The sequence below is a fragment of the Triturus cristatus genome, chromosome 5_2, assembly GCF_964204655.1.
Source record: "Triturus cristatus chromosome 5_2, aTriCri1.1, whole genome shotgun sequence".
NCBI classification, from domain to species: Eukaryota; Metazoa; Chordata; class Amphibia; order Caudata; family Salamandridae; genus Triturus; species Triturus cristatus.
In genome coordinates, this window is record NC_140588.1 from 336,642,765 (window position 1) to 336,668,908 (window position 26,144).

The 26,144-nt window shown below is 46.5% G+C and overlaps 1 protein-coding gene across 1 annotated transcript in view; it reads left to right on the top strand.

Annotated features, from left to right (window-relative positions):
• Positions 1-4,028: 4,028 nt before the first annotated feature.
• RANBP9 (RAN binding protein 9) overlaps positions 4,029-26,144 on the top strand; it is a 635,256-nt gene continuing 613,140 nt past the window's right edge. Inside the window, exons 1-2 of the mRNA XM_085607104.1 lie at positions 4,029-4,074; positions 21,205-21,297. Of these exons, the coding sequence (XP_085463230.1) occupies positions 4,044-4,074; positions 21,205-21,297 (124 nt within the window). The 5' untranslated portion in view covers positions 4,029-4,043. The remainder of the gene's footprint in view (positions 4,075-21,204; positions 21,298-26,144) is intronic.

A 26,144-nucleotide genomic window follows, 5' to 3' on the forward strand; every position in this document is an offset into this window, starting at 1 on the left:
ATTTCTAAACATGAATTTGAAACATCAATTGCTCCCCTTCCCCGCCCACACGGCTCTGACGCGATGCAATTGACGAATTAAGAGACAAGGTAGTTGTCATGTACTGTACATGTTGTGTCTGTTAGAAGTGGAGTAGCATTAAAGTTTGTTCAAACATTGTAGGAGGGTGTACAGCGCACATTCTAACATGATGTGTTTAGGATGCTTTCAAACGTGAACCTAAAGTAGAAGGTGGTAAGTGAAATAAAGAAGTTGCCTACGATCGCTCGTTGGTCATGCGGGGAAGCTGGGATTGACCCTAGGTTTCCTGTTGTTAAATCATGGCCGAGTGGCCTTACTGGTACCGGGCATTTTACCGGGGGTGCTGCTCTTTTTTCCTCGGTCTGGGGCAGCTTCTTTCGCTCTCATGCCAAAAGCCCGCTTGGTGTTTTGGTGCAGCCGGTTCCTGCTTTGTCGTTGTTCAGAATCTGACCTGCCGCCGTGTAGGGCACTGTCTAATTACACAAGCTGGCCAGGTCTGCGGGACCGACGTGTGTGCATTTATTATAGCGCTGTCGGCAGAGTGCAGCTGCGCAAGGACCTTTTGTGCGCGTGTGCATGTCCACGTCTCTATCCCTCGGGGTAAAGTGCTCCGGTTTTCAGTATTTAGATCGTACACAAGCGCATAGAATGCCAGCTTGAGTGGATACATTTTAGGATTTTTTGATTCCCAATACGTTCCTGTGTGCAGTTTTCAGTCACATGAAGTGGAGGGGTGGGCAGAAGCCACCTCAAGGATCGGCTCGCTTTTGGCTCGAGTTTCCTAGTAGACGCCGAGCCAGGGCCCAGGTATATACTGGAGCCTTCATAAGGGCGACGACGTTAGCAGCACCCCAAAATTTTTCAATGCAGAAATGGAGGCAGCTGGTGCGCATTATCCGTGGCCCGCAGAGCTTTCACTATTCCAGTAATGTGGTTCAGAGCGCTGGGCCCTTCTCACTAAGTGTTTAGTTTACATCTCCAATGCAGACATGTGAGTACCTCTTATGAGGCAATCTTAGCTGCAACTCGCACCCCCCAATAGACAGGGCACATCACTAGCATTCATTTAAGGGCCCTCAGTCATTTAGAGGGGCCCCATTCACCTTCAAGGTCAAATGTCTGTGCAGTGTGGGAGACTCGTTCTGCTGGGACTCCAATCATTTTACGTTACCCTGCTGGTAGCTCGCCTCTGCTTCTCAGTCTTGACATGAAAGACATGCACTCTGTCCTTGAGGTGCCCTTCCAGGCCTGTCACAGCTCTCAACGGGTGCCGCGCCCCATGTTCAAACTCCGATCCTCAGATCTTCAGACGTAGTTAAGTGCATCACAAGCACCACACCCGGAGGCACTCTCTAGTGTTTTTATTTTAGTTTATTGATGAGGTGCATTAGTGGCACAGCTTCAGTTCACTCTCAGCCATGTGACTCTTGGGTACTCGGGATCATCTCCAGCACTACCCCCCCCAACCACCACCACCACCACCACACATACCCTTATCACCTCCACACCTAGTCCATGTGAAAACAGTGCCTGACGGCGCATGAGCCTCGCGCGTGCTTAGTGTAAACTATGTGTAAGGTCCTGGCCTAACCTCAGGACCATTAATTTAAATCACTGGTGTGGCCGAGCTCCTGCAGCCCCGTGTAGTGCTGGTAGAGTTAAGTACATTTGAAAAAGTTATCCGCAAGACCTTAACGTATTGTGTACAGTTTACAAAGCTCTATATAGCATTTCAGGAAGTGCTCGAAGAGCCACTTCAAGGTGCTCTGGCACCTCCCCCCATAGTTGTGTGACCCGTGCCCTGTTTTTTTGGACATGTTGTAGGGTCTTACTGTACTCGGCAGGAGGTTTGACTAAATCGTGCAGTACCGCCAAGGGTAATTGTGTGGCACTTCCACTAAACAGCTCTGCAGACACATGCTGTGATGGCTACCATCGAGAGTCACACATCACCGATTATATTTAATATCTTCTTGTGAATAGCATCGCAATGGATACAGTTTGTTTGTTTTTTAAGTTAGCTTAATGACGTGTAAAGTCCTATTTTTGTTTTTCTTGGCATAACCATGAGTAGTCAATTTTTAGGGGCCAGGGATGAGACGTTTTTGTTCTCCTGGCGTGGGATGTGGCCTAACTTAACTGGTTAGTTTCGGTGCGGTTTGGTTTTATTTCTTAATACTAATTTCACCTTAACTTAAATGTAAAATCTATCTGTTATATAGTCAGGGCCACTGAAATTGTGATTCTGCGGTCGCAGCCTTAGCCGCATAATTACTGCAATCATGGACGTGCTACATTTGCCACATAAAATCTGCAGTTCACACAGCAGATGAGAGTTTAACAAGAAATGTTTCTAGCACAAACGGATCTAAAGTTACCAGAATCACAGCAATGTGTTGCCATGCACTGTAGTGTAAAGCTGTATGCTAAGGTTGACTGGTAATCTTTCTGTTGCTTATTACTGTATTTAAAGGCTAAAATAGTACTAATGAGGTGAAACCTTTGTCTAGACGATGATCACGTGAAAAAGACAATTATCTAGTAACACTATCATAAAATGTTCTGCATTGAAATGCATAACTTGCCTTCCTTGCCGCATAATTTGGTCCTCCACTACTGCATAATTTAAGCGGCCACGTATATAGCTCTTAATGCAGGCGTTAAAACTTTTGGTTAGCTTGTTTTGAACATAGTGTTTTACACTACGCGTTGATAAGTGCAGCAAATAAGATGTTAACATTTACACGGAAGGGTTTGTCATATGCATTACGTTGCTTGTATGGGCAGAGAGCACTCAACTCCACTGAGCCGCCCTCTCAGCCTCCGAACTTTGGCACATGGAGACAAAAGTAAATATTTAGTACCGTCACCAGTTATATCATTCCTCTCGGTTTAGATTAGTGTCTCACTGGGTGAGCTGGGAATCAGCTGTAGAGAAGTATAAGTGCCGCTACAAAATGTCCTGATTTCCTTCCAGTAGCAGGCCAAAGATGCAGCCCTTAACCACCATTATTGCTTCTAGCTGCTACTCTCATCCCGTCGGTGACGTCTCATTCTAAGTTCTCTAGGCAGTGCTGCAGCTGTGTCTCTCTTCCCAGTGGTAATGCCTCATTCTTAGTCCTATACACTCCTCTAGTACAAAACTATAGGTATATACACCGCCAATAGCTCTAACTTTCAAAAATGCGAGACCGATTGCATTGCAAATGCTTGTTCTTGTACCCAATGAGCACGTGCTCTGTAAGCTCGTTTGCATTTTCTTCCCATAACAAGCCGCCTGCGCTGCCTGTACGTCACGTTTTCCCATTTTAAAAGTGACGCACAGGCCGCGCAAGGGGCTGTAAATAAACCCCATAAAGTCTTCCGCTGTAATCCTCCCTCCCCAGACCAAGTCTGAGCTATAAAGATACCCATAGAACGAGATATAATTCGGTCGATCTTTCTAATTAAAGCTATCCCACATCCATGAACAATCAGAAAATACAAGGCTGCTTGAAAGATTCACGTCATGAATTCCCATACTCTGACCCGGGTGCCATCCCTGTGTGGTGGGGGTTTCTTCCCTCGCCTCCTCGGATTTTTTTTGCTCTTGCGTCCCCGCTGCAGCCTTCTTGGCAGTTCAATTAGGTTCAGCACTGCAAGGTCACCGGGAGATTACGCTGGAATAATCAGACAAGGCGATAGGCCACAAAGAGCCGCGCCAGCTGTGGTCACACCGTTCCAGCACACTCCTTTGTATCTGCGCTGCGGGCGGGGGCGTGCAGAAGAGGATGCGGGTCAAAGTTCAGCCAATTGTGTTGTGGGACCTGCCGGTGCATTGTTCCCGGATTAGGGCAGGGCTGCTGCGCTGGCAGAGGAAACATGAATGAGGCCGCTCGTGGAAGCTGGCGAGAGAGCTGCGAATTCCACCGAGCTCTGGACCTTGTGGTTCGAATACCAGCACACACGTGTTGTCCCGCACTGAAGAGCACGTAACACGTTACTGCATATTATAACGACTTATCGGCTTTCAGTAACACAACATGGAAAATATCTCCTCTGCAGCCATGAATGGTAATGAGAAACATGAGGTTATTTATCTTGGGATTATTTATTCATTTTTTTTTTTAAGTCTGGCCTAGTGACAATTTAGCTTTTGCAGTCTCATGTGATAGAGAAAATAAAAAAAATAAAAACTGCATACATGTATTCATGCTAAAAGGGGCATTGGTTCAGCCCTGTTCAGCTATTGGTCTTTTCAATTGTCATTCACATTTTGGTTTTTCCTTCCACAGCATACAGCTTGGGGCAATGGGTCAGCACACTTCATTTTGCGGGACAGCATTCTGCTCTTTCACAGCGCTATTTGCTTTCCGTTCTTTACACTTTTTGTTATTTTTTGGTCATCCTTTCATGTTTCAATGTGTCCTTTTTGCTATAATAAATTCCAGCGGTCGGGTCAGCATTGGGTCTTTAACCTCTGTCTACTGAAGAACCAAACAGAAAGTGTGTGATTGGCTTGTAACATTTTATTTGAAGAAAGCCCATTCAGCACCGATGTGACTGGAGGTGGGAGCATTACTTTACAATGTAGCGCTGAGACTTTACTAAGTTACCATTTGCCCTCGAAGATGGTGAAGGAGTAATCTCTGATGACAACAGGGGAGGCCTATCCTATGAACCAGAAGCCTCACAATCAATCAATCAATCAGGTCGTCCTTGTAGAGCGCGACTTGTCACCGGAGAGGGTTTCCAGGCACTTGCAGTAGGCCTTAATCGAAGAGCCAGGTTTTAAGCCCCTTTCTGAAGTGGGTCAGCGAGGGAGAAGTGCGGAGGTGGAGGGGGAGGGAGTTCCAGGCTTTGGTAGCGAGATGGAAGAAGGAGCCTCCTCTGGCAAGGTAGCGTCATGTGCAAGTCCGAGGTGTGCGGAGCGGAGGTTTCTGGGGTGGTCGGTGAAAAGGCAGACAGTTGTTCATGTAGGGGGGTCCTTTGTCGTGCAGGGCTTTGTAGGAGTGGGTCAGGAGCTTGAAATGACATCTCTTCTGGACTGGGAGCCAGTGGAGGTCTTTTAGGTGCTGGGTGATGTGGGTTTTCTTGGGCTGGTTGAGGTTCAGTCTGGCGGCTGCATTCTGGATGGCCTGGAGTCTTTGCATGAGTTAGGCGATGGTGCCTGCGAGGAGTGCGTTGCTGTAGTCCAGTCAACTGGTGATGAGGGCCTGCGTCACCGTCTTTCTGGTGCTGGTGGGGGGCCACTTCAAGATGTATCAGAGCATGCGGTGCATATGGAAGCATGCTGAGGAGACGGAGTTGACCTGACGTTTCATGGAGAGTTTGCTGTTGAGGATGATGCTGAGGTTGCGGGTGTAGTCTTTCAGCTTGAGGGTGGGTCTGAGTTACGACGGCCACCAGGAGTCCTTCCAGAGCGCGGTGTGTTTGCTAGAGATCAGCACTTTAGTTATGTCTGTGTTAAGCTTTAAAAAAAGAAAAACAGGAGCAAACCCGTTATCCCAGTTGAGACCGGGTTCTTTGCCGCACTACGTTGTTGTTTTAACACTTATGTCACTGCGCCGTTCACTTTTTCACTTCACTATCAGGGCACATATAATTGTTATGGTTACTGTAAATTGTACATACCTGCTGTATATTTAATTACAAATAACAATTTTCATTCCCTTTGGTCTACCTTGTCCCTCCTTGGTCGTTTTGATTAAATCTTTTGTTTAATGGTCCTTTTACATAATTTTCCCTGTTGAGATATTGTTTTGTGTTAAGCTTTAGGCAGTTGTCCTTCACCCAAGCTGAGGCACTCTTCATACAATTGTGGAAGTTGATCTTCATATCGGTGGGGTCGACTGAGAGTGAGAGTACATCATAAATGTCCTCTCATAGCTCTGACTCTGGAGTAGACTCTCCAGGCAACTCTGCGAAACCTACAACTAGGACCAGTACCAGACCTCTGGTTTCGTACCTGAACACAGCGATCCAGGCATACCCCACCACAGCCTCAGGTAGACACTGCTCCTCCATTCACTAAGGATCCTCCAGCAACTGAAGCTTCTCCCTCCACTGAAGATCCTCCCTCCGTGGATCATCCTCAACCTTGCCTCGGCTCCATATCAAGTAACAGCCTTGAGAGTGTCATGCTTTGACAAAGGAATCATTCTCCAAAAAGGCTGGACAGTTGAGCTGCCCACTAATGTTAAGACCATTTAGCATAGAAAGGTGTATTTGAGTTCATAATAATTTTGAACCGAGTACCAGAGGCTCGAGTCAGAGAGGATAATGAGCTATACCCTTGACACCAATTACTCCACCTCCTTCCTTAGAAGAGGGTGAGCAGCCTGACAATAGGCAACACACTATCTATATCAAGACAGACAGTGGTTATATTCTGGTGCCTCCCCCTTCCTCCCTCTATGTTCTACTGAAAAAGAGGAAGGTGACATTTGAGGTGGCTATTCCTGAGGAACTAATGGCTTATGCTATTCCAAAAAAGAAGAAAGCTGACACAGTCTTGCCTCCACCACCAACATGCATGTCATCGGATGATTCTGACCCCAACACTTCATTTGATCCATTACCACCTGCATTTATTTCAACAGCAACAGTGAAGAACTTGAAAAAGCTACAAATAGAGTGAAGCAGCCAATGGGAGACATACCGTAGTACTAATAAGAACCAATAGAATCACAGCATCGCCTGTAACTCCTATCTTGACTGCGAACAGTCCTCTTTTCTCGCAGTCAAGATAATTATTGTGCTCCATTATCCTTATATCAATATTGTTGTTAAGGCTTAATTTAAGAATTGTGTGCACTGTATACGTTTGTTTACATTGATTTCAGGATTTTTGTTTGCCCATTGCTGCTTTGACCTCGAGCTCCGGGAGGTATTGGCGATACGACACATGGAGTCTCAGTCACTCAGGGTAGAGCGGCCTTCTTCCTGCCCCTTACTTGTTTCTCCTCAGGTTTTCCCTCGGCATACACACCCATAAGGAGGGGAATGTGTTCCTTCTCCTCCCCCTTCACTATTAGCCCCTTTTTTGCCATATTTTTGCAATTTGCTGAATATGGAGTTAAATAGTTCTCCTTTGTTACAGGATAATGATGAGGATGGGGATACCAATAAATATAATTTAAATGATTTAAATGAATTCATCCATGCCTCATTGGAACAGACTGTTGTAGCCTCTATGGATAAAGTTACCAACAATATAGAACATTTTGTCATTAATCTGATGTCAAAGACGATTTTGGCTCATTTTGCGGGGGAAAGTATAACATGCAAAGCAATGGGGGATCCAGTTTCGACAAAACAAATTCAAGCAAAAGCCAAATCTAATATTGGTGTCCTCACATGTGGCTCAGGACGTGGTTCCTCCCAGGCCTCCTTCCAAGGATGGCAATAATGTGTCAGCTACTAAATGCAAAGCAAAGTAAAAAAATGTTAACAACAAATTGTCCCCTATTATCATTTCACATATTTCTTACACAGATGATGACTGGGGTGATCTGAATATGGATGACCAAGATGGGTTGGGGGACACAGATAATTTTTCAGCTCCTCCTGCTAAGAAAGCTAAGGTGGTCTCGCCCTCTAAAATCCTTTTAAGGCAAAGATTGTCTTGGACACAGGGGGCATTCCCATGTTTGACCCCAAACTTAAACACCATCCAGATTTTACTGAATGGTTCCCTGCTGATCACGTAGGGGAATATATTGCCTCCAGAATTAGCTTACCTCTTGACAAACAAGCCATGGCCAAATTAAAATTAGAGTGCCCTAGACCTTCACTGTCTTCTAATATCTCACCAGCAACCAATATTGACCCTTCCATGCTCACATTTTTTTTCCAAATTCGGCAAGGATCTGCCAGGAAAATCTATAAGATGTTTTAGGTCCACTCTCCCATATTTTTGATCTGTGGAAACTGCCAGACTTGTCAACTTTACTGTTGATCCCAAAGATCTCTCTGTGTGGGCCCAAAGAACTTTTTGTTAGTTGGGCAATGCCAAGTCTGCCACTACGTATGAACGCAGGAAAGGTCTTTTGTTAAAACTGAACCCCAAGTTAGCAAACCTTGCTACAATGGACCCTGGAATCAAGGCGGAAGGTCTTTTGTTTGGGAATTCCTTTATAAAAGAGCTTGGCAAACATGTCTTTACATTTGCCTTTCTCAATATGGCTCAACAGTCACTCAAAAAGTTTGTTCCCAGCATGTTTTTGCCAGGGCCAGTAGAGACATGAATCGTTTTACTGGCCGTAACTACAGCAACCAAGGATTCTGAGGCTCCTATAACTCAATCTACTAGGAATACAAGCCATAATTCTACCCCCAAATAGGTAAAGGGTTTTGTTGCCACAGACAAAAGAACATCTGATACAACACTCAATCAGGTGAGTCTCTCTTCTGGCCATCTTCTGTAGGAGGCCAGCTCCGATTATTTCTCACAAAGTGGCATTCCATACCATCAGATCCCTGGGTCTTAAACACTGTCTAAGGTTATGCTATAGGGCTTTACACAAGGCCATTTCAATCCGTGTTTCCTTCCCCTCCAAAATTCTCCTCCAAAATGTCCAATCTAATATCTCTAGAAATAGAGTAGCATTGACAAAAACAAGCAATATAACGTTCCCCTCCCGATCACCCAGGTTTCTTCAGTTCCCTTTTCTTAGTACAAAATAAAAACAAAAAGATGAGACTGGTTATGAATCTCAGACATTTCAATCAGTTTGCAGTTGACCGCCATTTCAAGATGGAGACCATCATTCATCTCAGGGACTCATTACTCCAACACGATTGGATTGTATAATTGGATCTGCAGGATGCATATCTTTTAATCCCCATTCATTACTATCACAGGAAATTTCTTCAGTTCCATTAGAAGGAACAAACGTAATTTTTTCTCTCTTCGGCCCCATGGTGCTTTTCAAAACTAATGAAGCCCATGGTCGCTCATCTCAGATCCCACAACATCAGGCCTATGATTTACCTAGACGATATTCTTTTTTTAATGTGCTGAAACCGATTTACCCTCCAATCTCAAGTTAACTTCACTTGTTCCCTTTCTTTAGATCTCGGCTTTCTCATCAACACAGAGAAATCAATTCTAATTCCTTTAAATCAGATTTAATTCTTACGTATCTGATAAACTCTTCCAGAGCACCTCTGCACCTTCCACTGGCAAAAGTCAAGGCCATCAAATCTGAGATTCTACAAACTCTTTGGAGCTCTTTCATTTCTCTCAGATCCCTGACGAGTACTGTGGGTCTTCTGTCCTCCTCCATACTGGCCATGTGAGAAGTTGGCCTGGTATATGATGCTCACTAGTTAAAGTGATCACCTTGTACCATGCCAAGCAACCCTTATGGTGTGGTTGTAAGTCAACCTTTTCGGACTAGCTGCCCTAGTGGTAGCGTAGGCTAAGCAGTCTTTGAGGCTAAACTCGTGAAGCGTGTTAAGCAGGCTGTTTTACCAAATGTAACCCCCCTTTATACCAATGAAAGGACACCACACAGATGTATATTGAAACTATATATGTATTTATTTCTCAAAGTATCCCCTAGACTCTTTATGAGCACAGGAACACAAATTGTTAAACAAGATTACAGTAGAATACACAGAAGTTGCACTTTATATGGATAGGCCCTGGTGGCCGCTCAAAACAATATACTAAAATATTGGTATAAGTACCACGAACAGAAAAGGAAAAAGGCCTAGGGCCTCTAGAATCGCTGGGCCTACAAGGAGCTAACTTTAGGTAGTGACCAGGAGGTCCACGGGTTGCGTGTGCAGAGCAAATAGTCACACGCGTGCTCCCATAGGTTTTCAATGGGTGCGTAAAAGTTACAAAGTTACTGCAAAAAGGATCTTCCGGATGGACTATGAACTCAAGATTGGAAACACAGATACTAGAGATGTTACTCTACACTGGGGCACCGGAGTGCCAGCTTTACCTCACCCACAGGAAGCGGGTGCATAGGTGTTGAAGTGCGTCGGGTTTCTTCTATCTGTTCAGTGGAGCCTGAAGACAAAGATGCTGCAGGCGGTCGGTCCGGAAGAGATGCGGTGGATCCAAGAGTGGATCGGAGTTGTAGAAGACCTGTAAGCAGAGGGGACAGTGTTCACAGTCACTAGCCAGTGACCAGCGTGGCACCAGGTGGGTACCAGGCAATGTCGGGTGCAAACAGGAAGAAAGGTGTAGCTTGTCTCTGCAGCCACGTGGTCCCTGAAGGTCGACAACGTCCAGGAGTCGGTTCACAAGCTGTCCCACGCAGGCTCTCGCTGTCGGCGACTTGATCGAAGCAAACAAGCCTTGGCAAAAGCAATTGTTGTGGAAAACGAAATAAGCTGATGGTTCTGACCAGCAAGGTCAGAGGGACTGCTCCTTTGGAGGGGAGCAAGGGCCAGTCTGGAGCAACCAGACCAGCGGTGTAGTTCTTGAAGTTCGTCGCCAAGATGGCCACTAGCCAGCGGGCCAGCAACCGGTTAGGCGCGTCGAGTGGCAAAATGCAGAAGGGCCCCACGCAGATCGTGGAGATGCTGGAGGGCTCACCTTTGGTGCAGATGCTGCTCGAGGGTTGGGCTTCTCAGATCCCAAAGCACAACTTGGAGGGAGCCTCGGTTGTTGCACTTGCAGCTTGTCGTGGTCGTTTCAAGATGGCTGGCTCCACGTGTCTCGTTGCCTCCACGGGTCTCTCTTTTTCAGGGACTGTGGATCGGGCGGTGAGAGGTCTGGAGGTCCAGGTCTTGTCAGTCTCTGGGCTCGGGCTCCGGCGGGAGGCGGCGGCAAAGCAGACGTTGATTCGCTGGATGGTGCTTGCGTTAGCAAGGTGGTCACTCCCTGACCACAGGGGAGATTGGCTTCAGTCCTCTGTGCGGCAGAGCGTCGAAGTTCCCGTCTTCTTCTTAGTTTCAAGTTGATTCCAGGATGTCTAAAGTCTTAGGACACAGCTCCTACCTTTATTCGGATTCTAGGGGCCGGACTACCTGCTAGGTCCCTCCCTAAGGGTGGGACCAGGAAGGGGGGTGGTTACACCCCCAATCCTTTGTCCAGCTCGCCCCAGGCCCGGGACTGGTGTGCCCCAGGACCGGTTTGAACTGGCATATGCACCGAGGCTCCTTGTGAGCCTCAGGCATGTCTGGTTTCTTTCAAGCCCTACCTGACCAATACACAAAATCCTGTCTGGGGTGGTGCACGCACCTCCCCTGGCAGGAAACCCTTTGTCCACACCTCCCAAGCTAGAAGGACTCCCAGCAGCAGGAGGGCAGACTTGTGTCTGTGGTGGCAGCCTCCATTTTGTGGAGCTGAGGCTATGTCTGATTTTACCCGGGTTTCAGGTACTGTACATGTCGTGTCCCTCTAGAAGGGTGGAATGCTAACCCCGTCGCCAGAATTGGCGAGGGGTTAGTATTCCAATTCGTATGACACCTTACTCGACATGTTTTGATAAAGCCAAACCAAAGTTAGCATTTAACCGCGAGGTTCATAATGCACTTAAGAGTATATGGTATGACGATATCTGGAAACAGTAGAAGGAAGTTGTTCCGACCACTGCAGACAGGCTCAGCTCATGCCAGAGCACCATCTCACATGGAACCAAGCACTCTGCCTTCAGGATTGTTAAGGCGTGCCATAGGAGTGACTTATAGGTTACCATGTGTCCCATTTAAGGTTAGGTATAGGTATACTACACCTAAGTAAGAGGTGGTTACACCAACTTACCCCAGCTGAGTGATCAGCCAGTTGTGTCAAATTTGTTAGGCCAGGCCAGGGGTGGCACAATACATGCTTCAGCCCCTGGTAGGCCTTAGATACATCAATGCCCTGGGTACCTAGTGTACACTGGTACAGGGGCTCACAGGGTGATCCACTTCCAATTGGTTATGCACCTAGGGTGCATAGTGTAAATTTAGTAGAGAGAACAGCAGGCTGGGGGTCTGATTGGCAGGCCCACAGCCTCAATATTTCAAAAACCAGTGAAGCAAAAAGCAAAAATTTGGGGTGACCATAGGATAGCAGACCCTACTCTCCTACACAACCCCCCCCCAAACGCAGGGACATTAAACTAGCCTTGACCAGTCTCGTCTTCATGTCCTAAGTGGAAGTACCTGGAGAGACCATCTGCATTCCCATGGTCAGTACCTGGCCGGTGCTCCACTGTAAAGTCCATCCCCTGTAGGGAAATGGACCACCTAAGCAGTTTGGGGTTTTCACCCTTCATCTGATTTAGCCACAAGAGGGGCTTATGGTCGGTCTGAATCTTGAAGTGAGTGCCAAACAAGTATGGCCTCAGCTTCTTCAGGGCCCACACCACAGCAAAGGCCTCCCTCTCAATAGCTGACCAATTCCTCTCTCTGGGGGTCAACCTTCTGCTAATAAAAGCAATGGGTTGGTCTTGACCATCTACATTAAGTTGTGACAGCACAGCTCCCACACCCAACTCAGAAGCATCTGTTTGGACAATAAACTCTTTGGAGTAGTCAGGACTTTTCAGGATAGGTGCAGAGCACATGGCCTCCTTCAGGTCATCAAATGCCTTTTGACAGCTTACTGTCCACTGAACCTTTTTGGGCATCTTCTTGGATGTCAGATCATTAAGAGGAGTCACAATGGACCCATAGTTCTTAACAAACTTCCTGTAGTACCCAGTCAAGCCCAAGAAAGCTCGAACTTGAGTCTGGGTGGTTGGAGGAGACCAGTCCTTGATGGATTGTATCTTACTCTCCAGTGGTTGAACTTGGCCTCCACCTACAAGGTGGCCCAAATATACAACCTTACTCTGCCCTATCTGGCCCTTAGTAGCCTTGATAGTGAGGCCTGCCCTTTGCAGGGCCTCAAGAGCCTTCTTCAGGTGGATCAGGTGATCCTCCCAGGTGGAGCTAAAGACAGCAATGTCATCAAGATATGCTGCGCAAAAGTCATCCAACCCAGTAAGGACTTGGTTCACCAACCTTTGGAAGGTGGCAGGTGCAGTCTTCAGACCAAAGGGCATCACCACAAACTGGTAGTGCCCACCTGGGGTTGAGAATGCTGTTTTGGCCTTAGACTCCTCAGCTAATCGGATTTGCCAATAGCCAGCTGTCAAGTCAAATGTGCTCAAAAACGTAGCAGAAGCTAGTTTGTCTATGAGCTCATCTGCCCTTGGAATAGGATGTGCATCTGTTCTGGTGACAGCATTGAGTCCTCTGTAATCCACACAGAACCTCATCTCTCTCTTGCCATCTTTGGTGTGAGGTTTGGGGACCAGAACCACTGGGCTAGCCCAGGGGCTCTCTGAGGGTTCAATGACACCCAATTCCAGCATTTTGTGTACCTCAGCCTTTATACAGTCCCTGACGTGGTCAGGTTGTCTGTAAAGCTTGTTCTTTACAGGCAGACTGTCACCAGTGTCCACCACATGGGTACACCAGTCAGTTTGGCTAGGTATCAAGGAAAACAGATGTTGAAATGATTGTAGAACTTGTCTACATTCAGTCTGCTGATGGGCAGTGAGGTTGCCTCCAAGGGTCACTCCTTCAACTGAGCCATCTTCAGGGTTCTGAGACAACAGGTCTGGGAGAGGGTCACTCTCTTCCTCCTGTCCCTCATCTGTAGCCATGAGCAAGCCCATGTCTGCCCTGCAACATATGCTTTTAACCTGTTAACATGGAGTACCCTGTGGGGACTCCTGGGAGTTCCTAGGTCCACCAAGTAGGTGACCTCTCCCTTCTTTTCCAGGATTGTATGGGGTCCAGACCATTTGTCTTGGAGTGCTGCTGGGGCCACTGGCTCCAACACCCATACCTTCTGTCCTGGCTGAAACTCAACCAAGACAGCCTTTTGGTCATGCCAAGCTTTCTGTAAGGCCTGGCTTGCCTCAAGGTTTTTGGATGCCTTCTCCATATACTCAGCCATCCTGGAGCCGAGACCAAGTACATAGTCCACTATGTCTTGTTTAGGCTTTTTGAGAGGTAACTCCCATCCTTCCTTCACTAAACACAGTGGGCCTCTTACAGGTTGCCCAAACAACAATTCAAAGGGGCTGTAGCCAACCCCCTTTTGTGGGACCTCTCTGTAAGCAAACAGAAGGCAGGGTAGAAGGATGTCCCATCTTCGCCTGAGCTTTTCAGGTAATCCTTTGATCATACCCTTTAGGGTCTTGTTGAATCTCTCAACAAGCCCATTGCATTGTGGGTGATAATGGGTGGCGAACTTGTAGTTGACACCACATTCCTTCCACATAGCTGTCAAGTATCCTGACATGAAGTTGGTACCTCTGTCAGAAACTACCTCCTTAGGAAACCCCACTCTGGAGAATACTCCCAGCAGGGCCCTGGCCACAACAGGTGCTGTAGTGGCCCTAAGGGGAATTGCCTCTGGATACTTGGTGGCATGATCCACTACCACCAGTATAAATCTGTGCCCAGATGCAGTGGGAGGATCCATGGGACCCACTATATCTATTCCCACTCTTTCAAAGGGGACCCCCACCACAGGTAGTGGTATTAGGGGGGCCTTTGTTGTGCCACCTGATTTGCCACTGGCTTGGCAGGTCACACAGGAGCGACAAAACTCCTTTGTATCTTCATTCATATGAGGCCAGTGAAAGTGAGGGACAAGCCTGTCCCAAGTCTTGTTCTGGCCTAAGTGTCCTGCTAAAGGAATATCATGGGCCAAGGTAAGAAGGAAGCCCCTAAATTGCAGAGGTATAACCAACCTCCTGGTTGCACCAGGCTTGGGGTCTCTAGCCTCTGAATAAAGGAGCCCTTCATCCCAATACACTTTATGGGTACCTTGAGCATTCCCAGCAGCCTCAGCAGCAGCCAGCTGTCTGAGGGGTTCAAGAGAGGGACAGGATAACTGAGCCTGCCTCAAGTCAGCCCTTGAAGGTCCCCCTGTCCCCAGAAACTCAACCTGATCAGGTTCAAGCTCTTCCGGGACAGTTCCTTCAGGGTCCTCTAGATCAGCTTCCTGGGAAGGTTGATCATCACTCTGAGGCAGGGGGAAGGCACAGCCTTGACCCTCCTGTTCTTCTTCTTGGTAGGTGCTTGGTCCATTGTTCCAGGATCCAAGACCTGAGGTTCAGTAAGGCACTTTTTGGCCTGTGACCTGGTCACAGCAAGGACATGTGGTGATATACCTAACATCTCTGCATGTGTCCTGTACTCCACTTCAGACCATAGAGAACTCTCTAGGTCATTGCCCAACAAAAACATTCTACTGGGAGGTCTGCACTAACCACAACCCTTTTGAGGCCAGTTACCCCTCCCCATGAGAAGTTAACAACTGCCACACTATGTGAAGTAGTGGCATTGCTGGCATTGGTCACCAGGTAATTCTCACCTGGTATGTACTGTCCAGGGTCCACAAAGCCTGGTGTCACCATAGTGACACTGGCACATGTGTCCCTGTAGGCTTGAGCCACTTTTTCATTAATTAAAGGAGTCTGTCTGTACTTGCCCAGGTTACTGGGGCTCACAGTCAGGGACAAATCAATGTCCCCATCACAGATCAAGACTGCCTGTGTCAGGGTTCTGTCTAAGTCAGAATCTCCTTCAGTTCCCATAGTGATTCCCACTACACCCTTTGTCTGGGGACCAACACTGCTAACAGTACTACTGGGAGCAGGTGCCTTAGGGGCAACAGTGTTGGGGGCTCCACTCTTTTTACAATCACTAGTCCAGTGAGTTGTATTCTTGCAATGATTGCACCAGGGTTTCTTTTGACCTTCTTTCTTCTTCCCTTTAGGCTGGGACCCACCCTCTTTAGCAGTAGTTTGGGGCCCTGTTGAAGACTTCTGGTCTTTAGATTTCTGATCTCCACCCTTTTGGTCTGTTTTCTTCTGATCACCCCCTTGGCTCTGGTTCTGGTTCTTTTGCTTAACCCTGGTTCTGACCCATTTGTCTGCCTTCTTTCCCAATTCTTGGGGAGAGGTCAGATCAGAGTCAACCAAGTGTTGATGCAGTTGCTGGTTTTGACAGTTATTTAAAATCTGTTCTCTCATCATCAAATTGTACAATCCTGTATAATCAGATACCTTACTTCCCAGCAACCAACCCTCCAAAACCTTAGTGGCACATTCAATGTATTTAGACCAGTCCTGAGTCTGTGTCTTCTGGGTGTCTCTGAACATTAACCTGTACTGTTCAGTGGTTAAGCCTAACCCATCAACTAGGACACTCTTCAGGACTCTGTAATTTCTGACATCCTCTTCTCTAGTAGTGAGGAGTCTGTCTCTGCCTCTTCCTTCAAAGGAGAGCCAGAGGATTGCTGCCCACTGGTCTTCAGGAACCTGCTGCACTTTGCAGGCTCTCTCAAGAGCACTCATCCATTTGTGGATGTCATCCCCACTTTTGTAGGGGGGCACAACCTTAGACAGGTTCCTATTATCAAAGACCCTATCTTTGTCCTTAGGGACAATGCTGCCACCAGTGGGTATAGACCCACTCTCTCTAGGTTGCCTAGCTTTGTTCAGTTTCTCTTCCATCAGGGCTACCTCTAGCTCCTGCTTCCTGATCCTCAGCTGGGCTTCCTGCATTCTGGCCTCATGCTCCCTCCTCTGAGGGGTGGTCATCCTTCTCCTGGAGTGACCTTGAGAGCCTCTAGAGGCATGAGAAGCATTAGATTCACCTGAGTGATTCCTTTGCCTCCCAGACCCCTGGTTAAGTCCACTAGGGAGATCCAATGGGGTGATCCCATTGTCAGTCCCCAGTAGCCTTAAGTTAGCGGGGCCACGTATAACACTTGGCACTGGGCTAGTTCTCCCTTCATCCTCACTACTTTCTGTATCCTCACCACTTTCCTCCTCTGTAGTATGATTCTCATCTAAGGGATGGCTATTGGAAAGGGGTACTTCAGTAGCATCTTCAGAAGGGGGGCCTCCTGTTCCTGTCCCTAAGGGGCCTAACTGGGAGGCTTTCCTGAGAGCTTTCTGATCTTCATCAGCCTGTAAAAGCTCCCTGAGTTCAGCAGAAGTAGGATTCTTGGGCTGTTTAAGGCCCCTGATATTTGCCAACTGCCTGAGCTCATTTTGATTAAGGGTAGCAAAGATGGATGGTGCCCTCTGGGGGTCACTCTCAACAGAGATGGGTACAGTGGACCCCTCTGCCCCAGCCATTGCTCTTAAGTGTGGGTGGATGTGTTGCAATCTACCTACACTTGGGTTTACCTACTAAACCTATCTAGTAGTTGTAGTCAGGGTGTGCTACTCCCTTTGCTCTACAACAACTAAGTTCAGTAGAACTTAAGTATATCTAATCTTGTTTTATATGTACCTATAGGTACCTATGTGATCTTTCAATTGGTAACCAAGAGATTACAATGGTAAAACACAGCAAGCTCAAATCCAACCGCTGCTCACCAATGTGAGAAGTTGGCCTGGTATATGATGCTCACTAGTTAAAGTGATCACCTTGTACCATGCCAAGCAACCCTTATGGTGTGGTTGTAAGTCAACCTTTTCGGACTAGCTGCCCTAGTGGTAGCGTAGGCTAAGCAGTCTTTGAGGCTAAACTCGTGAAGCGTGTTAAGCAGGCTGTTTTACCAATTGTAACCCCCCTTTATACCAATGAAAGGACACCACACAGATATATATTGAAAATATATATGTATTTATTTCTCAAAGTATCCCCTAGACTCTTTATGAGCACAGGAACACAAATCGTTAAACAAGATTACAGTAGAATACACAGAAGTTGCACTTTATATGGATAGGCCCTGGTGGCCGCTCAAACCATATACTAAAATAGTGGTATAAGTACCACGAACAGAAAAGGGAAAAGGCCTAGGGCCTCTAGAATCGCTGGGCCTACAAGGAGCTAACTTTAGGTAGTGACCAGGAGGTCCACGGGTTGCGTGTGCAGAGCAAATAGTCACACGCGTGCTCCCATAGGTTTTCGATGGGTGCGTAAAAGTTACAAAGTTACTGCAAAAAGGATCTTCCGGATGGACTATGAACTCAAGATTGGAAACACAGATACTAGAGATGTTACTCTACACTGGGGCACCGGAGTGCCAGCTTTACCTCACCCACAGGAAGCGGGTGCATAGGTGTTGAAGTGCGTCGGGTTTCTTCTATCTGTTCAGTGGAGCCTGAAGACAAAGATGCTGCAGGCGGTCGGTCCGGAAGAGATGCGGTGGATCCAAGAGTGGATCGGAGTTGTAGAAGACCTGTAAGCAGAGGGGACAGTGTTCACAGTCACTAGCCAGTGACCAGCGTGGCACCAGGTGGGTACCAGGCGATGTCGGGTGCAAACAGGAAGAAAGGTGTAGCTTTTCTCTGCAGCCACGTGGTCCCTGAAGATCGACGACGTCCAGGAGTCGGTTCACAAGCTGTCCCACGCAGGTTCTCGCTGTCGGCGGTGTCGGCGACTTGATCGAAGCAAACAAGCCTTGGCAAAAGCAATTGTTGTGGAAAACGAAATAAGCTGATGGTTCTGACCAGCAAGGTCAGAGGGACTGCTCCTTTGAAGGGGAGCAAGGGCCAGTCTGGAGCAACCAGACCAGTGGTGTAGTTCTTGAAGTTCGTCGCCAAGATGGCCACTAGCCAGCGGGCCAGCAACCGGTTAGGCGCGTCGAGTGGCAAAATGCAGAAGGGCCCCACGCAGATCGTGGAGATGCTGGAGGGCTCACCTTTGGTGCAGATGCTGCTCGAGGGTTGGGCTTCTCAGATCCCAAAGCACAACTTGGAGGGAGCCTCGGTTGTTGCACTTGCAGCTTGTCGTGGTCGTTTCAAGATGGCTGGGTCCACGTGTCTCGTTGCCTCCACGGGTCTCTCTTTTTCAGGGACTGTGGATCGGGCGGTGAGAGGTCTGGAGGTCCAGGTCTTGTCAGTCTCTGGGCTCGGGCTCCGGCGGGAGGCGGCGGCAAAGCAGACATTGATTCGCTGGATGGTGCTTGCGTTAGCAAGGTGGTCACTCCCTGACCACAGGGGAGATTGGCTTCAGTCCTCTGTGCGGCAGAGCGTCGAAGTTCCCGTCTTCTTCTTAGTTTCAAGTTGATTCCAGGATGTCTAAAGTCTTAGGACACAGCTCCTACCTTTATTCGGATTCTAGGGGCCGGACTACCTGCTAGGTCCCTCCCTAAGGGTGGGACCAGGAAGGGGGGTGGTTACACCCCCAATCCTTTGTCCAGCTCGCCCCAGGCCCGGGACTGGTGTGCCCCAGGACCGGCTTGAACTGGCATATGCACCGAGGCTCCTTGTGAGCCTCAGGCATGTCTGGTTTCTTTCAAGCCCTACCTGACCAATACACAAAATCCTGTCTGGGGTGGTGCACGCACCTCCCCTGGCAGGAAACCCTCTGTCCACACCTCCCAAGCTGGAAGGACTCCCAGCAGCAGGAGGGCAGACTTGTGTCTGTGGTGGCAGCCTCCATTTTGTGGAGCTGAGGCTATGTCTGATTTTACCCGGGTTTCAGGTACTGTACATGTCGTGTCCCTCTAGAAGGGTGGAATGCTAACCCCGTCGCCAGAATTGGCGAGGGGTTAGTATTCCATTTCGTATGACACCTTACTCGACATGTTTTGATAAAGCCAAACCAAAGTTAGCATTTAACCGCGAGGTTCATAATGCACTTAAGAGTATATGGTATGACGATATCTGGAAATAGTAGAAGGAAGTTGTTCCGACCACTGCAGACTGGCTCAGCTCATGCCAGAGCACCATCTCACATGGAACCAAGCACTCTGCCTTCAGGATTGTTAAGGCGTGCCATAGGAGTGACTTATAGGTTACCATGTGTCCCATTTAAGGTTAGGTATAGGTATACTACACCTAAGTAAGAGGTGGTTACACCAACTTACCCCAGCTGAGTGATCAGCCAGTTGTGTCAAATTTGTTAGGCCAGGCCAGGGGTGGCACAATACATGCTTCAGCCCCTGGTAGGCCTTAGATACACCAATGCCCTGGGTACCTAGTGTACACTGGTACAGGGGCTCACAGGGTGATCCACTTCCAATTGGTTATGCACCTAGGGTGCATAGTGTAAATTTAGTAGAGAGAACAGCAGGCTGGGGGTCTGATTGGCAGGCCCACAGCCTCAATATGTCAAAAACCAGTGAAGCAAAAAGCAAAAATTTGGGGTGACCATAGGATAGCAGACCCTACTCTCCTACAGGCCATGTTCCTGGGCCCGATCCATTATCAGGCTCTCCAAAGGTTGAAAATTCGCCATTTGCACAGGGGTCTCGCTTACTCCAACTTCATAAATATAAATCCCAAATCACAACTAGAGCTTCAATAGCAGATAGACCATTTAGATGCCTGGAACTGCAGAACCACTTTCGCGTCAGCCCCAGATCTTGTGTTAGAATTAGATGCAAGCCTTTCGGGCTGGGGCGCCCAATGTGGACCAATCATGACTGGGTATACATGGTCTCACAAGGAGTCCAGATTGTATATAAACTGTTTAGACATGCTGGGAGGTTCCTTTGCAATCAAAAACCTACCCAAAAAAGCAGGGTACACTGCTCCATTCTTCTCCTTATGGACAACTTTACCGCAGTTTGATACATCAATCATCTCGGTGGTACCAGATCCAAGCCTCTAGCAAAACTGGCAAAGAGTTTTGGGGAATTATGTCCCTAAACAACTGTCATAATCCACCTACCTGGATCCCAGATGATGCAAATGGGGCGGCGACGGTAGTTCCCAAATCCTCCTGAGACTTGCCCTGGGTGTCCAGAAGGAGATACTACTTCGGTAGCAAATCCCAGGGGGAAGGGGGTTGGGATGGAGAGAGCGTGTAGAGTCAAAGATGCTGTGGCTCGTCTACTCAATAGCAGCCCTCCAGCAGGCATTCACACCAGTCTGATGAATGGTACCTACTGATATGGTACCTTTAAACAAACAACTAAAAAGGCTTTAGTTTAGTAATAACTCTATCTCTAAGGTATCACCTCACAAAAGCTTTTCAAATCTCAACCTACCTTTAGTTTTGATGTTTTTTTGTTTTCATTTAGATTGTCCGTAGAGGCTCCTTTATCAAGTTTTTCAAAACTGTAGTGAGTAGGATTTCAGCATCAAACCCACAAGCAAATTTGGACGTGGTTACCTTCAACCAAGTCCTTCCTGGCAGAGCCCTGCCAACAGTATGTACAAGTTTAACTAAAACCCTGGTTACCTTTGTTTGCAGCACGATGTTGCGACTGAGCTCAGTGCGTAGTAAAATCAAGTCTGTTAATGTGTCTCTCCTTTTCTTTTTGTTCTTTTTTCCATCCAGGTGGGAGACTAATGCAGGACGTTCTTTGTGGTGAGGTCGAAGCAGAAGGATCATGGGAGCTGGCAAGACAGAGTCCTGGAAGCCGGGAAACAGGTAAGTGGCAGGCAAAGAGGCTAAGCGAAGGGGAGGAGTGTGGACAGTCTTAAAATAATACTGATTTCGAACGTTCATGAAGGTCACATTCTAATTGTTTGTAACAAGGAACAGGTGCAGATAATTAACTTGATGAGGCTGCCTTCTAGAAGGTGCTTTAGAATGTTCACAAAGGTCACGTTCTAATTGTCTATAGCAAGGAATAGGTGCATTTGATTAATTTAATGAGGCTGTCTTCTAGAAGGTGTTTTAGAATGTTTACAAAGGTCGCATTCTAATTGCTTATAGCAAGGAACAGGTGCAGCTGATTACTTTTATGAGGGCTTTCTTCCGGAAGGTTCACGTTGAGGTCATCTATGCCAGTTGCTTGATGCTTATTCTGGTGGATTTTCTCGATGTTTCCGTGGTACCCGAATACTGAACTTGCATATGCATGGTAAAACATTTGTAAAAGCTATTAAGCATTTTCAAACAAACCGGGGATCACCAGCTGCAGCTAGCTATTACTAACAGCATGTAATATGGTCAAAAGTCAGGTTACAAGACGTTTGTTCATTCATAAGTGCTAGGAGGAATGATATGAGTCATGCCGATATATTGTGATAGTCAAGAGAAGTGAGCTGTGGCAAGAATCCTGACTACAACATTTCAGTTCACTCAGAGTATTTGCCAGGGGACCTCAACACCATAGCAGACTAGCATTCCCGTAGCTTTGTGACTCTAGCGATTGGAGACTTCATCCTTCGGTATTCAGTTCTTTGCTATGCAAATGGAGACCTTTCCAGATAGACCTCTTCACCACCAGACTCAATTCTCAGCCTCCCCAATTCTTCAGCTGGCGGCCAGATTCCCTAGAGCCTCAGATACTTTCTTGCAAGATTGGTCCGACTCTATCAACTATGCTTTTCCTCCCTTTCTGATGATCAACAGGGTCCTGGCTCAGGTCAGAAGACAGTGATCCATACTGGTTCTAGCGGTCACCTGCTGGTGATCACAGGTATGGTTCCCCCTTCTCCTGGAATTAGCAATTGACTTCCCAGTTCTTCTACCTTCCTTTCCCAACCTCCTCCCGGACCCATTGGGTCTTCCTCACAATCTAGTGTAAGACAACTCCCTCATTCTTTCTGCTTGGAAAATAACAGGATCTTCCAGTCTTTCCCTTTAATTTCGTCAGACGCTTCAGAGTACATTGATAAATCCTGGGCTCCAGGGACCACCAAGGCTTACAAATCAGCCTGGTCTTTATGGTCAAGCTGGTGTGTGAGAAAATCTATCAATCCTTATTCAGTGGATATAAACAACATTGTTAATTTCCTGGCAGCCGAAGCTAGTGGTGGAAAGACCTATCGAACTATAAACCTTTTCAGATCTGCCATCTCTTTGATTCATCCCTATATCAATGGAAAACTGGTGGGAGAGCATCCGCTCGTCAGTTGACTTTTAAAGGGAGTGACATTTTGCAATCTTCCTATTCAAAAATACACTAAATTGTGGGATGTAAATGTTGTTTTGAAATAGTTTATTTCCTGGCCTGATAATGCTGATCTTTCACTAAAAATGTTGTCTGCAAAGTTCACTATGCTATGATGCCTCATTTCAATTAAACGTCTGACTGATGTTAAAGCGTTAGATATTTCCTCTTGTCAGATCATTCCAGCAGGTGTGCTGTTCACAGTTTGCAAACGTACAAAAACAAATTTGACTACTGTATTTAACCTGTATTTTCTTGATCATCCTAAACTTTGTTTTGGAAAATGTTTTAAAGTGTATGAACAAAGCACAATTTATCTCAGAATGTCCTTAAACACCCAGCTTCTCATTTCCTACAGAAAACCCCACAAACCAGTGTATTCCCCTACACTCGCTCACTGGGTTAAGTGGGTTATGTCTCTGGCGGTAATGATACTTACATCTTTGGTGCCCACTGGTCAAGAGGTGCCATATGTTCCAAAGCCTTGTGGGCCAGTTCCCATCTAGAGGACATCCTGAGATCAGCTAATTGGTCTAATGCTAATGTTTTTCACACATTTTAATGTAAACCTGTACATACTGCCTCTTTTGTTTTTATTAACATGCTTTAAACAAGCATAATAGGAGTATCCGATCTTGCAATAAAATGTAGATTTTCCTATTAAGTTATGAAGGGAAGTCCTAATTTTATTACCGACACGGAGGCGAGAATGCACCTCAGCACAGTATTAACCTGTTTTTTTTCCCACCCTGACTGTTTCTCCAGCTCCACCGTGTTCATCCATTTAAGGGGATTTTGACACGCCCTGGCTCATTGTCTGCGAGTGCTTTAGATGCAGATTTTCTTGATGTCTCCTTTTCTCAGCAGTTTCCAGTTCTCAATTTGAGACTCAGATTTACGGAATTTTGCAAAGAACTGTTCATGGTTTACATTAGCGTTTACCATTGTGTTATCTATATTTATTTTATTTACTATTTATTCTTAACTTCTCGTTCAAGAAAAGAGGACTGTTCGTAGTCAAGATAGGTATTATAGGCAATGCTGTGATACTATTGTTTCTTATTAGTACTATGTTTTGTCTCCCATTGGCTAGTTCGCGCTAAGCCTCATAAGATTTGTAGTTTTTTCAAGTTCTTGACTGCTGCTATTGAAATAAATGCAAGATTAGGGAAAAATAATACTTGCCTCCATGTCTTTAATAAAATTAAGACTTTCCTTCATAACTTACTGGGAAACTCTAGATTACACCTCTGCATATCACTCTATTATAGCAAGAGTACTGGCACACCTCAAGGTACCTATGCATGTGGAAGAGTATGATTTCTTAATCATAGCACTTTTCAAAACAGAACGCACTAGTCTGATTCTTCCTATGCTCAACACAAAACTAAAGTGCTCCAATGGACAAATTTACAGACCCTGTTAAGGTGAGCCCACTTCCCCTTCTGATGGGGGAAGAAATTTTAACCAGCACCACAGGCCCCTCTTTTTATTCATACACATTTCCCACCAGACATGCTAGTAGTGCATACTGCGCTCAAGAAAGTTCTTATGCAGGACTCAGGCAATACTTTTTTTCTAGACAAGAATAGTAAAAAAATGATGAAGCAGGTTAACAAGTTATTTTATATGCTGCCACACAATGACATATTGCCAAGTCCATGGAGTTACAGACCAGGTGCAACAGGAATGAGTAGGATGAAATAAAAGAGTTGTTAAAACACCTTTTTCACACTTACTCTAAAAGGAAAATGGAAATTGTTTGGGGGAGCAAGGTTATTTTGAATAGAAACTTTTAGTGTGTTTTAGATGCAGTGTATACAGCCTCCTGGTAAATCAAAACCAGTATCCTGCTCTTTGCCTTGCTTGGCAGAGAGTTTCTGTCTTTCGGCCGGAGGGACGCACCCTACCTGGTGTAGATTGCTATTAACTTGGGTAAGCACTTCAGCAACCCACACAGGAGTACTACGCTTTATACAAATGCTAGAGTACAATGCAATACTATGAGTGAGCAACGGGATCCACTCTTAAAGGGCAGACTTGAGCTGCAAAGTCCTAATGAATTCACCAACTAACGTACCTGCCACCAAGACATCTCTGGTCAAAGTAAAGTTACTGCTGGGCAGGGCTCATTCTACTTCAGCTTCAAATGCTGATAATCGCTGGTTGTGGCCAATATCTCTGCAATGCTGGGGGTCCAAGTGCCCAGGAATCAGCGAGGCTAGCCCAAGACATTGTGGACAGCTTTAAAGTGTTAGGAAGTAGTTTGATTCTTACTGGCTGGTAGGATTTGGCGTACTTTGATCATCTAATGCTGATAAAGGCAGACTGCAGGTTATATATTTGCACTGGGAATAGTTAACTGGATGGGATCAATGGCCCAGAAATCAGCAAGGCCAGCCCAAGACTTTGTGACAATCCTTAAAGTGATAGAGGCAGTCTGTTTTTTCCTAGCTGGCAAGGCTATGCATACTTTTATCTTCTAACTTGAAATAAAAGCAGATTGCGGATCATATGTTTGCAACAGGAAGGGTTCTCAGTATGGGGCTGGGACCCCCAGAATCAACAAGGCTAGGGCAAGACATTACAATCAGACTTAAAGTGACTGGGGAAAGTTTGATTTTTCCTGGTTGGCAAGGCTCTGTATACTTTTATCTTCTACTGCTGCTAAAGACAGATTGCCAAACATATCTTTGCAGGATGGGACTAAGTGCCCAGTCATCAGCCAGGCTAGCTCACAACATATCAGCCATCCATAAAGTAGTAAGGCGTTGTTTAATTTGTCCCTAAAATGTGGCTACCAGGTCCAAGGCCAGAGTTTCTGGATGAACAAGGTAAGCAAAGGCTCTGCTGTCCCAGGTCAGACTGGAGCTGCCATGTCCAGTAAGCTCAATCATCACACTCGGCTGCCTGCAGCCGTCATGCAGAGCAGCTGAATTAGGAGTTGCCTAGGACAGGAATGTATACACCTCTTGGTTAATATTGTCTCAGAACAAAGGCCTCTTGCTAGACATGAGAGCAGAGATAATGAGGAAAGAGAGGGAGAATAGGAAGAGACGAGACAGAGGAGTTCTGAAGGAATGATAGCTTGAGAGCACATATATAAAAGGTGTTCTTCGCAAACCGCACTTGTCAGAGAACATCTGGGCTAACACTGAAAAAAATGAAAACTACTAAAGCTGTGTCATGCTAATGTCCTAGATAAAACAGTGGAAGCAGGCTAAGACACCTTTAATCACATTGTCTCTCTTTTATCGAGAAATGTAATTCACTAATAACACTGAAAGTGAAATAGTCTGGGAGGAAATTCTAAAAGGTAAGGAGGGTGCCTCCTTATGTAAAATAGAAAAGCAAGAGTCTCTGGCATTTGAGAAAA